At 38.5% G+C, this 17,498-nt stretch overlaps 1 protein-coding gene across 1 annotated transcript in view; it reads left to right on the top strand.

The window, feature by feature from the left end:
* The window catches only part of BMERB1 (bMERB domain containing 1), a 53,060-nt gene that overhangs the window by 23,880 nt on the left and 11,682 nt on the right, over positions 1 to 17,498 (top strand). The window contains exon 2 of the mRNA XM_059826333.1: positions 4,940 to 5,063. Within this exon, the coding sequence (XP_059682316.1) occupies positions 4,940 to 5,063 (124 nt within the window). The remainder of the gene's footprint in view (positions 1 to 4,939; positions 5,064 to 17,498) is intronic.

Raw genomic sequence — 17,498 nt, 5'->3', positions numbered from 1 at the left:
TAACAAGGATTATCTTATTATTGGACTATTTAAGGGAGCGGAGATAGGCCTCAAATTACTCAGTTTAAATCCAATCCAGGATAACAATGTCTTAAAATAATTTTCAACTGAAGCACTGTAATTGAGTGGGCTGACCAGTCAGGTTTGTTGCTGAGTGGTGTCCACATTAGAGAAGCCATGCAGCTGATCTGTACTGCAATCCTTTAAAGAGCTCTGAACAGTCATGGATTGAACAAACACAGAGTCTCATTTAAGATGGTTCATCCATGTCAAAGATGAAAAAAAAGTGGCAGAGTAGCTGGGCCATTACCCTTACCTGTGCTGGAGCTCTTCTGTTGCTAAATGACTGAGATGACTCTTCAAGGCTGAGTGACTGATAGTTTCCAACAGCAACAGATTCACAAGCAAGAAAAAGGATAAACAATGCCCTGAAGAGACACCGTGATCCAGCAGACCTTGTACTGGCTCTGCCACAGACTTGCTATGTATCCATAAGCAACTCATTACTCAGCTCTTACTGCCTCGAGACTGCAAATTGCCTGCATGCCGCTTTAGGTGTTCATGAAGTAAAGGTCTGATTGCTGTTCAGTATATGGATACCACCAGAATAACAATGGCATAGTTTTGGTTTCTTACAGCATAGGTTTGGGACCCCTTTGTGTTATTGATACACCTCACCTTCTCCATGCCTCTGTCTTTTACAAAGATGATGGTAACAAAACCCCCAAATTAGAATTAAACCAGCTAATGGTTGTAGAGCACAATGAGCTTCTCAGTGAACAATATGCTTGCATCAAGTGATTGCATCACTCACATCAGATTTTTGCTGATAATTACTTTTTCCTTACAGCATTCCTTAGCAATTTGTCTGAAACTGTTGACACCAGGTGTAATGCATTCTCCTATTTCTCGTTGTATCACTTCAGGTTTCTTTTAAAGTTTTCTTTGCACTTATTGACTTAATAGGTATATTATTTTTTTGTTGCTTGTCATCACAGGTGGCTAATGTTCCGTTTCTGGCTGGCACACTGAGGATGAAATGTGATCATTAAGTTAATACCCAGTTTAACTATACCAGTCTGCATTTAAATTGAAGCAAAAATATGCGTAGATAGCTTCAGGTTTACCTGTTCAGTTCCTCTCATTATATGTAATAGCTTGATAATTTTATTTCTATATAGTAATTATTTTCATGCTAATATCTTTTTGTGCATACAGTAATAATATTTTACTTGTTTCTTTGTCACTGAAAATTATCCTGGAGATTGCAGAGCAGACAAAATAGTTTCATCGTGTCACTGGCTGTGACTAATCTCAGCGTTGTCTCCACTTTTGCTTTACGAATTTTGGCTCATTACCAGAATCAGAGCTTAATAACAATATATGCTAAAAAATAGTTGACTAATGCATGCATGCTTTAAATAAAATGAAACATTTCTCCTTTTATGAAAAGGTAAGAGACTTCTGTGTGAAGCTGTTCAGAATCATGTCTCAAAGCACTAAAGGTGTCATTCATCACTGGGACAGAGCTAGAGCATTACTCAAAGGCTTAATAACATTAACATACTCTTTCCCAAGTGGTTTGCATCTCAGGAGCTCAAACCATTTTATGAAAAATAATTAATTGCCCTTCAGCATAGCTGCTGCTAGGTAGGCCAAACAGTTATGCACAATATTAGAAGAGAAATTCAGACACAAACAGGTTAGTGATTTGTGAGGATTGCAATGGTGAAGGTGTGAGATGGGAATCCTGACCTGTGGCCTCTTCAGAGGCTTGTATTTCCAGAGTGCCCTCACACATGTGCTCTACTATTTCAGGATTTCTGGGAATTACTGTGTTCTAATTGTGCTGTTTCCCTCAAAGCCTGCCTTAAAAGTGCATACTCTTCAGAAGGGGCCAAAGTGGGTGGTATATTGCAGCTGTGTTAGGTTTATGAGACCTATGGACACACCTATATAAAGGGAATCAACAGCTGTCAAAGGAACTCACTTAGTCTTCACCTGTTAGGAAGGGAGGTTTAGAAAAGCTGGAGATTCAATGCAAAAATGATATCATTCCTTAATAGGGCATAGGTGAACATGCATAAAGAATGGATTGACTCTAGTTCCCTCTCCTTGAAAGACCATGCCTACCCCTCTAGAATTGGCTCGTAATCTCTTACAGCACCACAGTGTTTCCATACTCAGTTCTCTATATCCTCACCTTCAAATTTCTTCCCATTTCAACTGCCTGGTCTGTTTTTTCCTCTCAAAGTTCCCTTAATCCAGCTCTTGCTGAGATGTCCATGAGAATTAATCACTTTACAGGGTGTTCACAGCACATGTACTGCTATGAAGATAACTGAAACCACTCCTTATATCTCTGTATTATTCTAGCTACATCTCTAAGTTTGCAGACAAGTTGTGAACTAATATCTTATGGTTTCTATATTTACTTCCCTCCACTTTCAAACTTGTGGTGCCTTGCTTACATTTTTGATTCTTTTGAAAACACTGCATAATTTTGGATAGCTTTCAAAATTATTTTCTCTGGTTCAAGCACACATTGAGTGGGATGTGAAGGAGAATCCGTGACTGTTCTTCAAGAGGTCAGACTAGACTACTGCTTGTCACACTAATTATTGTGTTGGCTTTAAGCACATACTCAGGGCATAAGGCTTGCTCATGATTCCCCTCTTGAATCACTGAAATCACAGTATGACAGCTGATCTGGTCCAAGGGGTAACACTGGGGCATTTACAGCTAGAGTTGCAGAGTGAAAATAACATAGCTACTTTTTTTTTTTCTGTTTTCTGAGCTCTTGAGAACTAATTTTAAAATATGTATGTATATGTGAAATATTTGTGGCTTATCGTTTTAATTACCAGTATTACTGGCTTTAATTCATGGTAGCATCAGAATAACTTCCTCTCTCCTGCTTAATATTTTTGGAAAATGAGTTTGTACCAAAGCCAATTATGCTGCAAGCAGTTAAAATAACTCCACAACCCCAAAAAGCAACAACAGGCAAAAGTAAACTAGAACAAAGATTCTGTAAGTATATCAGACATCACTCAAAAGAAACATCTAGTGAATATTGAATTATAATTCTGCCCATCCATTAGTGGTAACACAGTGTGTGTTAGGTACTCTGCCACTAAGTTCAAGCCTTTGCTATGATTCCTCATTCCCATACACCCAGATAAGGGTGTGAGGGGAGGGAAAGGGTGGGGCTGAATACAGTCCCTAAAGCATTTTCAATGGTGTTCAACCTTCCTCAAGCAGATCTAGAATTTCCAAGGTTTTTAGGTTCTATTTCAACATCTAAGTTAGTGACTGGGATTTCAAAAAACTCATGTGTGAAGCTAGCCATTGATGACAAAGCTGGAACAACACTTCTTAGGACATCTGGGCTATACCTCAACTAAATATACCCCAACAAACACAATGATTTCTAATAGGAAAAGCCATCTTCTATAGGCAGCAGTTGTGTGTTCAGACATACAAGATAGCCTTACTTTACCAATCAGTTTTGCAATTTGAGTTTTAAAAACAACTACTGAGAGGTGATTGTTCTCTCATGAGAGACATTTCAAAATCTGTCATTTTTTTCTCTCTCAAGATTCTGTTATCTTGAAAAAAAACAGTGGTTTTTAATATTTATTTGCCTTTCTTCATTATTAAGTGAATCCAAAACTTGCAGACAATACTAGCAGGATAACTTAAAAAAAAAATTATATACTTTTATATATAAAGAAAATATATTTTCTTTATATCCTGTAGAATTTCTTTACTTTGCTTCCATTTTGGGAGAACAGGTCTTTGTGAACTAAGCTCATGCAGGAGCTGTGTTTGTTGAGATTCTGTAGTTTCATTCTTATTCCAAGCTTCTGTCAGAAATTCTTCTCAGCTGTTTGTGCTCGGTCTGTTAGGAGGGACTTCAGAATTCATGTCCTTAATTAATTGAACAGCTTTTTTTGATGCTTTTTGTCTCCTGTTTTCTGCATAATAATGCTGAGTACATTTTGACCTCTCCATTTTCCTTTTTTAAAGCAACACAGCTGAAACAGGCCTGCTTTCAGCAATATGTCTCCATTTGGGTACCAAAACATGCACTCTAATTTTTAGTCTCTAAATTCTTGTTCAAAATGAAGGTCAAGTATGGTGAACCCTTGGAATAAAGTTTTCCAGAGGCCAAGTTGCTCCTTCCCTAATCCACCTTCTATAGATTGGTTCCTTCTACCTTCAATGAACACAGTTCATAGCCCTGTTTCTCTCTGGTTTAGAAGAGGTAATACATCAACTATAGAGAAATAATCATAGAAGGACCCTGGCCTTACCAGTTGCCAAGTATATTTGTCTCCTCAACTGATTTCAATGCCCTAGTGAGAAACACTCAGCCCCTCAAAGGATTAGGCCCTACGTCATTTCTAATCACATCCTTGGGTCTTCTCCAGTGGGTCTGGGCTTTAGCTGTTAGTCAAGCTGAGATGGTGGAATGGCATGAAGAGTTATAAGAATGTAAGATAGGAAACCTTCATCAGCTTACATTGCCTGCACTTGCACCAAGATAGGACTTTTTAGAGTTGCAAGTAATTGCTTTGAGTGAGTTTTGTAGCAGTCTATGGCTGTTCTTTCAAAGTTTGTAGTGATACTCAATTAAGGAACAGTAGCTATAGTTATGTACTGGGTTAGGATTCCTTAGAGGTATGATAGATACTAACTAACAAAATGAATGTCACTTTGGCTTAGAGATTCTTTCACTTAAAAATGGTTACATAGAAAGTAATAAGCAAAACAATAGAGAAACCAGTCAACGTAGCATTCAGCTAGAATATTCTTTACTACTTGCATTAATTACCCCATAGTCAGATAGCTCTGTGATTAAATTTACATTCCTGAAAAACCCCATTAAGACAGTTTGACTAGCTTAATTCATTTTCTCTGCTTTCACACACAGATCAACTTGACATCATTTCAATGGCTGAAACAACAATGATGCCTGAGGAAATTGAGCTTGAGATGGCAAAGATCCAGAGACTTCGGGAAGTATTAGTCAGAAGAGAATCAGAACTCAGGTTTATGTAAGTATCAATACTTCTGAGAAAACACTATGCAAAATTAATCAAAATAGGGAAGAATGCTATTTAGAAGACTTATCTGCTTGACATTTTAAAAGGAAGAAAGATAAAGAGCATCTCAGTTAGGTGAATGCTTGCAAAATGCCATTGGGAAATGATTTTTGTAGTTGCAAAGGAAATTACCTTTTTTTATTCAGCACCTTTTTTATTCAGCATGATTTGCAGAAGACGTAAAAGGGTTCTATTACTTAGAAAAGGAAACTTTAGCAAAGTATGTGTCTATGGAGCATATTTTTATACCTGACTTCAATCCTTTGTGGGAAGGATATTTGTCTGAAGAAAATATCAACAGATAGGGGATTTGGAGCTTCCACAGTCTAACCTAATTCAGGCTTTATTCCTCACTTCATTAGTTGACTTAGACAGTTCATGTCACAAGAGAGCACGCTGTGTTTTGGTCTAATAGCAGCAAAGATTTGACATTTGTTAAATGGAAGCCATTAAGTTATGAACACAAAACACATTTTCAATGTATCAAATTAAATAGCAATACTCCAAGAGAGATTTTCAAAACTGCCAAAAGGGTCAGGCTTAGGAGCCTCACTGAAGGTTAAGGAATATTAATCCAGTTCTGATCATGAAGTCAATAAGGTTTATGTTCCTAAATCACTGAATGTAGAAGACCAGGACTTTATTAATAAGTAGTATATTATTTTGAAGTCCCACCTGTCTGTGAGTACCTGAGGTCAGAAACTAGCGCCTTTGCTGACAGGCCAAGAACCTCAGTAGATCTAAAACCTGCTGAACCCAGACCCTTGGCATTAATGAAGCTACAGTAGCCTGAAAAAACTCACTTGCTCTCTTTTCCCTTTAAAGTACAATGATAGGACTGGTACTTTAACCCTTATACCTGGAGGTTAATTTCAGTGCCCTGACTTGCACTGCCAGAATTTGAAAGCCTCACCCTCAAACAGCACCGACATCTGTCTTTGAGTATCATCCCAGAAGATTTCAGCCCAGAATCACTGCTTAGACATGTTTGGAAATAATTACTGGTAATAGTGATACTGACCTTTAACAATGCTCTAGTGGTACAAATAAAGTAAACAGGAAAGGTTTTGTCACACCTGCTCCTGGTAGTCAAATAACTACTTGGTTATTGGCTTACACATAAATTTAATCTGGAAGAATCCTCATCATTGAACCCTGCACTTCTCTTGACATTTTCTGTATAAAACAAACATCGAAATAAACTGTCCCAGTGAATAAGAGCCATGTCAGACATCTGCTTGTCATCATATTGCATGTTCTTCACTTGCTCTTTTTGTTCTTGTATCCAGTCTGTTCTTTTCATTTCTCCCATGGTCACACTCATCACGCTCTTTACTCTGTATTGTCTTGCAGGTGTTTGAGTAAGGAATTTAACACAGGGGAGCTTGCTTATTGAAAAGGGAATATAACTGACATTCATTCCGTGCAACAGTACTCTTCCTGCATTAGATATCATACAAACACACTCTGCCTAGAGCTACCCAAGAGCACTCCCCAGCTGCTCACTGGCTGAGTGAGGAAAGCTCTTCTGGGCATCAGAGTCTCCACTAGGTTTGGCCGTACGTATTAGCAAAGCAGGCAGGTGACAGAGGCAGCAACTGCCAGAGATGGCTCCATTTTTTTGTCCTTTTAAGCCATGGAAAGACAAGCTTGTTACTGCTGCTGCTGTCTGCAGGAAGAGGGACTGAGGTATGTGCCACTGCCACAGACCCTCTTATTCCTTCACTAGCAGTGGGCCAAGATGACCACTTTTCCAGGGATATTCACACAGCTTTCTAGCCCGACTGCTTCCTTCTCTGTGGCAGAATATCCTGACACTGCTCATTAATCCTTGAGGCAGTTAAATTCAGTTTGTTAACACCACTGAATGAAATGGTGAGATAGCATCCATCTCTGCATTGGGACTCTACTTACAAACCAAGACTGCACTGATCATGATTTTTCAAGCCCTGTGTAGGCTTCCCATCTTTCTAAGCCCATTTACAACAGGCAAGTTCTTCATACCGGCTCATGAAGTGTGAAAGAAAAAGCAGCCTCTCTCACTCACAAAGGCCTCCATAATTTGAACATGCTTCCCTTAATAGCTTTTAGGAGTCCAAAAAATTGTCATTTTAACTTTATCTCATTTTTAAAAATGTTTTTACATTTTATTCCTGACAAGTGAGAGGTATGTTGCTAGTGATGCCCAAGTAATATAGCAGCACCTGTTCTTTACTGCCTTTCATTCTGGATGGTTTACACTGACAGAGGGGCTTGGCTGCATTTGTCTTCAATGACAAAGGTCTTTTAATGACAAATGTGTTTTAATGACCTCTTGCTGAGATTAACAGCACAACTCACGGTTACCTCAGTGGTCCAAGTTTTATATCTGTTTAACTAAGCAAATTGCATAAACTCTAATTCATGGACATATTGTGGAAGACTTTATATGTAGCCATATTTCATTTTTTTTCAGTTGTTTCCTGAAGTAACGCATTGCCAGTGTCCCAAGAGCAGAATTCTGTATGTAGGTCATGAATTTTAGTAATTGTTTTCTTCTGACAGGACTAGATTGCCCTATGAATGACCTATACAACCAACTGCAGGAAACTGAGCCACCTCAGACAGGTTTAAGGCAGACTCGACTTTGAACATGTGGCTGCTAACTAGCAGTACTACACCTACGCTCAGACCAATGAGTTCAAGATCAGCTTTAATGAGAACTAGATCTCTTTAGTTCTTGTACCTGCTTTAGCTTTTAGCTCAATTATAACAAAAGGATAAAACATACCTGTAGTAATAGAGAAAATGTGTGGTATGTTTGTAATCTCTTTTTTCCCCCCTCATGCTATTAGCAACAGAGTAGAAATTCTCTTGAGTTAAATTGGGCTTTTGTTAGTTCTTATAAAAGCATGAACACGATGAAATAATTCCATATCACTTACACATCCAGCCACAGCTTACATCTCTAACTATGTTTTTAAAAGTAATGGTTCATTCTTCTCACTGTCTGTCTGTATGACTGATGTTTTTATTCACATGTAGCCAGATCCTAAAGCTAGGACAAAGTACATTGTAGTTGTGCTTTTAAAAAAATAATAAAAATAAAGGAAATAAGCTAGAGGGCTTGTGCTCTGAGTGTATCACAAGCCCTAATGGTGGCCACGGCTCCTTCCTGTTAGAGGCATACAGCCTGTCAGCTTTAATTACACACACCAACAGCTACCACAACTCTTCACAGCACAGACACTGTATTTTAACAATATTTACACTCAAGGACAAGAAAAAAAAAACCACTGCAAGCTAGACCTGTTGCTGATAAAAATCAGAGCAAGCTGTTCCGCTGTCAGAGCAATGCAGGTTTAATCCATGGAAGGAACTTGCTCTAAGACTGCTAATTGAAATTACTGTTTTCCTTGAAAAAGATGCACAAAGATGATCGAGATGGGATAATAACAAAACTCACGGTTACTGATGTTTGAAACAGCTCTGCCACAGCATGTGTTGTCTTTAACTGTTATGTCAACATTTTGCCCAAACAAATGCAGTAGCCATAAAATAAGGGCATTTGGCAAAGAACTGCTCCAGTTTAGCATATCAGCCAGTACAAAAAAACCAAAAAAACTAACCAAAAGAAAACCCATACCCAACTAAAAAAAAACCCTAGCAAGGTCTGGATGCTCACTGCACCTGCAGTTGGTTTGCATTTTTCACACTTCTGTGCATGAACCAGTAAAAACTTTTCCTGCTGATATGTGAGATCATAAATAATGTAATATTCTTTCAGGCAGTTCCTCAGCTGTGATCTATACAGCATGTGTCTCTCTTCAAGCGACATGAACTCTACATGAGGGAGCCTTTAGCAAAACATACAGCCAGCCTTCCTTGCTTAGAAAGTTAAGGCATCAAGGCCTTATTTTTACCACAGTAATACTATGAGGTCCATATTCCCTCTCCCCACTGAACAAAGTAACACCAATGACTAATGATGTCTGTAAAACAACAAAAGGGATAAAATTAAATATGTTGCTCCTATGTCACTACACAAAATGTGTCACAAACATGAAAGAAAGAGTGGGATGGTGAAGAAATAAAAGCTAGATACTTAATCATCATTATTATTTCAAAGCAAGTCCTAAAGTATTTGAGAATCAGGCAGTGGGATTAAACTCAAAAGGATTTAATAGTATTAGACTTAAAGTGGTACAGAATAGTGTTCAAAAACCATACAAAACTGTGTGTGCGTGTGTCCCTCATACATATCCAAGCACGCTGTGTCTCATCCCTTAGCCTATGTCTATCAAACATACTATTAGTTCAACAGACCCAGATTTTCAGTTTTCAAAATGAAAATTTCAATTCTATTTGAACAAATTTCACATACATTTCTGTAATTAAATATTGAGCTAAAAACATCAAAGCTTGTTTTTTTAGTTTGTTAATTTCCCCCCACCTCTTTGCAACAGTCACACTGTGAATAAGCAAGTTGCTTTGTGCTGTACTAGATATTAAAATTACTCACCATCTTCGCTCTGGGCCATCAACAGAAAGGTTAATCTCCTCAGGAAGAAATTTTCCACCCCTAGAAAAAGATTTGAACACACAGTCAGCAACAGTAACTCACGTGATACCAAAGTCAGTCACCAGCTAAAAGAACTCACCTGCCTGCAGGTTGATGATTCTGGTTAAAGAAGGGAAACGGCAGCAAAAAATCCTTTAATAAGGGGCACACTTTATTTTTAAAGTTTAGTGGGAGTCCTTCACAGGGACCCTTCCACTGCAGAGCCGTGCAACACAGTGCTAATTGCTTGTCCTCACAGGTGAAATGAGTTCTGCGGCCACATCAGATAAAATGGCTGCCATTCTGTGGCAGCTCAACCACACAATACAAAATGGCTGCCCTGTCTGTGGGGCTACTGCAGCAACCCTTCCCCTGACACCTACCTTCCTTTTGCAACAGCTTTGAGGTATTTTTTTTTTCCTCACAAACTCTGTGTGCTCCTCGTATTGTCTGCTGGGCTGTGTGGCATAGAGGGCTGTGTGCTGCCAGCTAAGGCCCTCAAAAAACTGTTTTTCTAGCGACCACCTCCAATGCCCCTGGCTCCCATGGGAGGCAACAGAGCACTGGTGAGTCTGTCCCAGGAGGCCTTTGTGAAAACCAGAGGATGTTTGGATGCAGGGCTGTTAAATGCATGTGTCCTCCACCTGTCCTTCAATAAAAACACTCACTGATCACCTGAAGTACAGCACCCAAGAAGGCCATGTACCCTGGTCCAAACCTGAACTCAGTGCAGTTTACAGGGCACAGCTCTGAAAATTAAACTGGCTGACAGACATCTACTGACAGCTTCCAGAAATTACATCATTCCTGACTGGTGGACAAGTCAGGTATGTACTAATATCCATCAAAATTATTTTAAAATTCAGATGATATCTTTAAGAAGGTGTTGCAATTTGTCTGCATCTCTATACCAGGCCCACAAATCATGTATTGTCCACAGCCCCACAGAGCAATAGATACTGGTTTTTAGTGACAGGCCAATAATTTACTGTTGAAGGGGAATACTTGTGTTTTCTCTTAGACAAATATAGACATTTCTGTAGTCTGCCTATCACTGTGTTAAACTTCCCCAAAATATAGAAGAAGTGAACGTTCAGTGGAAACAGGATTTACCCTGTTTAAAAATGAAACACCAAAAATTTTTAAGTGAAGACTACAAATATCTGTATAGTGTCAATACATGTGATTTTTCTTTCTTTTGTACTGCTTTGTAGTCCTTTGTATGCTTTTTTTGTCTCTGCCTGGCAGATAGGAGTGGAAATTCCTTACTGGTGTACTAAACATAATGTGAGACCTCATTTCCTTAATTAAAAACTAAAGCACTTAAAGGCAAAGATACATTTAAACAGTGTAACTTTGTGGAACTCTGAAGTGAAGCAAAAACATACAGTACAGGAAACTCCAGTTGACGTCTCTGATTTTCAAATTTGTGAGGCTTCTTTATTGCAAAACACAGCTTTTTAATTTTGCTGAGTGAAGCTCAGTACAATTAGATGTGTGACAGCATGTTCTTAGCCTGTCCCCTGAAATTTTTTTATTTGAAAAGCAAGGGAAGCAACTGAACTCTTTTATCTGTTTAACAGATTACATGCTATATACCACAGTGAAATAGTTCATCTTTTAGTGTATACTTTAAGAAAGGCCAGCTTTCTGATAATTCTTTTTTTTCTTTTTATCAATACAAAGAAATAAAGAAAGCAAAATCAGCTGAAGCAATCGATTAATAGATCATGATGTTTCTCAGAACTTGGTGCAAATTGCAAGTCAGATACTGGCCTTTGTAAGCCTGTCCTTTGCTTTGCTCCATGCTGTTATTTCCTCCTTTAAAAAGAAAAGGAGGGCAGCTGAAGACAGCTGTACTCTTCATATCCAGGAAGTCTTTACTATTTCCAGCTGAATACCTGCTTCCTATGAAGAATTACCTGAAGTTTACATGGAACCAATTTTCAGATTATAAAATCAAGTCTTCCTCAATTAGGTAATGCCACAATTTACGTTGTGCAATCACATTTTAGCTCAGGCAACCACAGCCACAGCAGAGCAGATGCACTGTGATTTGCTCTGTAATTACGTTATTGAATCCTATTTTTGTCTCAAGACCCTGCCTCACTTAGTGCTCAGGATGGACCTCCTCAGGATATGTCAAGGTGCTGTGGCTAGTTGTAGCATCTCTCCTTCTATGCTACTGATATTGTGAAACTTCATAAAATTATGCCAGGAGCTGTTGTGACCATCTCCAGCCAGCCCAGGAAATGAAAATACAGCTTAAAGCCATCATATGCTATCTCCAGCTCTTCTGGGTTTATTTTCAGTAAAGCTGAGGACTCAGCATGTATTGATATGAAGGAGACAATATGTACGGAAAAGCATCAGTTTATAGCTAGCCAGCATTCCCCCTCATTTGCTTCTTGGGCTTCTCTCAGCTCATTTCTTAAAATGTTCTCTATAAAAAGAGTTTTGGGTCAAACTGTAAATTTTCAATCTGTCTTTGCTGTTAAGGAAAGCAAACGTACCACTTCAGAACATGCACACTCTCTCTCCCTTTCTAATTCTCCTGTCCCACTTCCTTTTTTTCTTTCCTGGTGAGATAACAGACCCAAAAGCCGAGGGAGCTGCTCAGGCAGCATCCTCTCATTGCACATTTAACGTGTTACTGCTATGAATACTTGTGTGTGGCTTCAGAAGCAGTTGAGGATTCATATCACTGGGGGGCATGGGAATCTACAGTGCTGAAAGACATGATTGTAAAAATGGATAATGCATGGTTAGCTCAGTTTAGCTGACAGAGGAGACAGGCAGCAAAACCTCCGACCTCTATATGATATAGGAACAGATCAAAACTGAACCTCAGAATCATTTGTAGTGCAAAATTCATGCATTGTAAAATGTAATAGCATATTCTGACCCAGTAAATATTAATAGTATAGGTGAGATCACCCACAGTTACTGCCTATGCCTGTGAATAGAAAAGGCATGGAGTTTTTATGGCATTCACTGTCCTCATGAAACATGCTCCTTGGGAAATCTGCCAGTGCCTGATACTGCTGGCTTTCCAGATGGAAAGCAAAACTTGAAGCCAGCTATATTGGATGACCTTGAACTAAAACTGGAAGTTGCTTGCACCTGTGATAGCTGTCTTGGGAGTAGTTATTTCCGCCATGTAGGTGATACTGAATGGCAATTTTTTAATGTACAGGGAATATAAGATATTTAATAGTAAGCCCTATTAGGTTGCTTTAGGCAATTATTGAAAACAGTTTCTTACCTCATTGAACTTGTTTTATCTGTAAAAATGTTATAAATGTAACACATAGAGTATTTGCTTAATGTCTGTGTGGTTATTACATTGCTAAACTAATACTGTAAAAAAACCGAATTCACGTCTACATTGACTTAGCAGAATTAAAATTGGTCATTGTCTTTGTACACTCTCACTACACACTATTAGATGACTCCCTCTTCTCCAGAGTGCTCGTAATACCTACATCATCCAAATTCTCCATAGGTCCATTCAGGTTTTTAGACCATTTTACAGTATTATGTTTGCTTACTTGTAATCCCAGGAACAATTACCTTTTATGTAGGTAAGTTTGCTTCAACTTGACTTTGCCCTGGTAATAAACTCATACCAGCAGTCCCACAGCTTCATTAGCTGTCCAGAGTACATAATTAATCCCCATTTTGGTTTTTTTTTCTTGCTTCCAATCAGGCTTACTTTTTCTTTACTTGCCTTTTTAACCTTTATCCTTTTCCCACTTTGCAAAAAACCCATAAATCTCTCTTTTGCTGCTGTGACATTGATGCACCCATTGCTAGTAGTAACAGAGGTGAGATAGTCAGTAATGGTCATTCTATGGGGTATAATAGGACATAATGGTATAATATAGGACATAATGGTGGAATCTCAAACTTAGGGCAAATTCATAATGGAGAAAAATTTATAAACCATATTCCTTCTAAGGACAACAGAGGTCAGACAGGATTCTCACCTTGACGTCTTTTGCAGTATGCACAGCACATTAGTGTTTTAAAGTACAAAAAGGTATGTCTGCTGATTGCCTGGCTTTATGCAACCACTGCAAAGTGAAGCAACATCAAGCGACACAAGAACTGCAGAAGTGAGAGGTTAATTCCTTTGGTGATGGCAACCTTCAATAAACCAACATAGAAATCCTGTATTTTAATTTAGAATGAGTGCAGTAAATCTAGCAGACTCACACAAAGTGGGAACATGAAACAAACAGTCTTTCATTACTGGCTAAACTTGAAAAGTAATACTGTACTACAAAGCTGCTTACGTGGAGTGTTTCCATTCTGAAGTAAGAAAAGACAGCAATGATTGCTGTCTTTGTATGAACGAAGTTCATTTCACATTTTAATTATTTTTTCAACCAAATACTTTATCTCTCTTTCTAGTGACTGACTAGTGTAGCGTCAGTTATGACTTTTCAGTGGCTTAATGCCACGTGTGGCAACAGTGGCACACGCTAAGCATCACCCTGGGTAAGCATGAGAGGGAGGGAGAGTATAAAGAGATAAACAGGCTGTCAAAGGCGTGAATAGTGGTGGTAACTTGCTGGTTATATATTGCTAAGCAGGTGTTCTGACTTTTGCTTTCTTGGCTAGTTTTGATTTTTTCTCTGCTACTTTTTGTCTTTGTACTGTATCTATTTTCTATTATTTTCTATTATATATTTTCTCTCCTCTAAGGTTAAGCATGGAATTCTCTTAGGACTGTTTACTTTATGTACAGTATCTAGTACTTTTCTCTGAGTTTGGCACCTAGCTGTTACCAGAGTGCAAAGAAATAACACAACAAAACCAGATTTTTTTTCATGAATAGAGTTGTGTTGTCAGTGTTTTCTGATAAGGTCTGTCTTTTCACGGAAAGGAGTAATAAATCTTTTCTCTTTCACAGTTCTATAATCTTAACTATACAATATAACTTACTGTGAATTCCTTCCTTTTTTTTCCTGACTGTATCTTGCTCTAGGAACACAGGATGCACTTTGGGATGCTGTAGAGAAGGAGGCAGTTGTGTGATGGTATATATTTTTCAGTAAATATACATGTCAGGTTGTCGGCTTTATAAGATAAGGTACCATTAGGGAAAATACCAAGCCCAGCTTTATGACGGATACGATGGCTGTCCCACTGATACAGCCTGGTGTGGCACACACTCCTCTGCAAGATAGGATTGATTTGTGGCTGTGACTGTGTGTCCCCATTAACCTTCCCATCCCAAGCACATTGCAACAATGTCTCACCTGCAGATACCCAGAGTCCTTGAGGAAATAACCAGGAAACTATAAGCTGGGAAATGGCACAACCTGGTTTCTGTAATGAAAGTTGTCAGATAGTCAGAAGCCTCAAGCTTTGAGATCAAGGACACCATTTCTAGGGGACTGCCATGGATCTGGGAGCCTCAAGGATATCAGCATGCCCACTGTAGAACTGGGAACTCCTGGAAGGTCCAGCTCTGGTGAGGGTCTCCCAGGTCTTCAGATGGGAGCCTGCAAGCATCAGGAACATGAGAATTGCAACGTTCTGGACTGTGCACTTTAAGCTGAAAGTATAACTACAAATCAGCTCTTAAAGAAAGAAAAATGCCTTTGTTCAGTTTGATATCTCTGCAGAGCCATCTCCTTTACCTTGTTTGATAGTAAACAATCAGCCCCAGAGGAAAATATGACATTACACTTTCAACTGTGTGGCAGTTAAAATGCTCAGAAGAAAAGCATTTTTTAGTGTTGTACAATGATAAACATATCATTAGCAAAATATTTAGTGAATTGTAGACTTAGTACCTATTAGTTGAGATGTTTGTGTCTTAAAAAAGAAAAAAATGTAGAAGGAGGAATTTTCATTATTATCTCTGTTGGACAGCTAGGAAAATAATTATTTAATAGAAAACTTTCTTTAAATAGCATTTTCTACATTGAATATATGTTGTGGTTGTCACAAATTGCTGTTAATAGAAGAGGGAGCAGCTCTGGGTATCTTCAGTCTTTTGACCTAGTCATTTTTAGGTCAGTAATTTAGCACTGTATTTCCAAATGTAACCTTTAATCCCAAACTGGTTTTGATTTCCCAGTTCTTAGCTACCTGTGGTCTGGTTTGCATGAGTGGATGGTAGAATGAATTGTCTCCCATGACTCCATGTATCCAAGATAACGTATTCATAATACATCATGCATATATAGTACTCACAGTTACTATGGCCCACCCTTTTGCACAGTTAATCTTCCTATAGGCAAGGATGCTCTGTAGTAATGTGTAACTCTTGACCTGTGGTATTTCAGTTGTCTCTCTCACTCGCCTTCTGCTATAAATAGGAGAGTATAGATCAGTGATGATTCAACAGTGAATTGAAAAGTCCTGAAATGGACTGACTGTCAATGTTTGATTTTATACCAGATACCTCTATATTCTTTGCAGCTTTGATACCAAATTGTTGCTCTTCTCTTTTTAAAAATAAGAACAGGTCAAATATGGAGGCAAATTAAGAAGGAAATTTATCATCAATTCTGCTAGAGACAATAAATAGCCAAACCCAGAATTTCCTACTTCTGCTGCCTAATAACAAAGAACTACCAGACCACTTTAAATGAACCATGCACAGAAGTTGGCCCTATGCTTTTACATACAGTCTTCTGTATGCTACTGCAGTGGGGTTAGATACTTCTGAATTTTAATCTAACTTCTCTATTGTATGTTTTTAGACAAATTAACTTAGTCAGTTTTTGCCATGTAGAGAAATATTCCCCTCGACAGTGAGGCATTTCCAGGAAAGCTCCTCTTGTTACTATTGAAGTTGACAGTAAAACTTCATAACTGGCAGAGGAGATGGTCCAGCTCAAGAGAATTTAACAATGTCAGTGAGAATGAAATACAGACAGCTTCTTTAGACACTGTTCTGAATTTCTGTGAAATATGCCTTAAATATGACCTCCAGGGACTGAGATTTTCAAGTCCTGCCATCTTCAATTGTCTGAAACGACAGCTGAATTACATTACTTTGCAAGTTGTGGTCCAGTGCTTCTATCCAGTGTTCCTCCATCAGAGAGCACTTTTAACAAGAAAAGATAAACACACTTATTTTAATAGTTAAAGTTAATCATAGGACTTTTGATTTGTAACCTGACCTGCCAAGCAGGCTGGTCAGCAATCTGTTACCTTAATTGCCAGCTTTGTGTCTTCCAGCCTGAGCAGCACCAGGTGCTGAGCTAAACAACAAGGTGATAAACACATACCATAATGACTCAGACAATGTGTGCTATATTCATTAAATCTTGCATGTGATTTCACAGATTTATAATTAGAGGCTTTAAGAAACCAAGATGAGTTTACAGGGACAGAATGGAGTCAAATATAGAAGAGGGGCTTACATCAACTTCTTGTTTTCTCCTATTCCCAGAATACTTTCACCATTCCAGATTCCTCACAGCTTTAGCAAGGTCTTAAACACCTGCAGTCCCCAAAGGCATCCTCCACTGATGTCTCTCCTCCCCACCTCAGTCCATATTTTAACAAATCTGCAGCTTGACAACACGTTACCATCTCTGTAGCAATTCTCTTTTATTTCTATACAGCTCTTTATGTCAATCACCCAAATTTCTACATCACTATTGGCTACTCTTGGCTGGTGTTCAGCATGTTCATTGGTGACACCACCAATGAGATGATCTTCTTATCCCTATATTTGAGACCTTCTCCAGATACATGTAATCTTGTCAACTTGTGACTTAGCATGACATCTGATTCTTAGGCCGTCTCCTAGACTGGCATATTGAAGTCTTCAGAAACTCTAACAATTACAAGCATTTTACTACTGGGACAGGTATATA

Source organism: Gavia stellata, chromosome 18 (genome assembly GCF_030936135.1).
Source record: "Gavia stellata isolate bGavSte3 chromosome 18, bGavSte3.hap2, whole genome shotgun sequence".
Lineage (NCBI taxonomy): Eukaryota > Metazoa > Chordata > Aves > Gaviiformes > Gaviidae > Gavia > Gavia stellata.
This window is presented reverse-complemented; position numbering and strand designations above follow the sequence as displayed.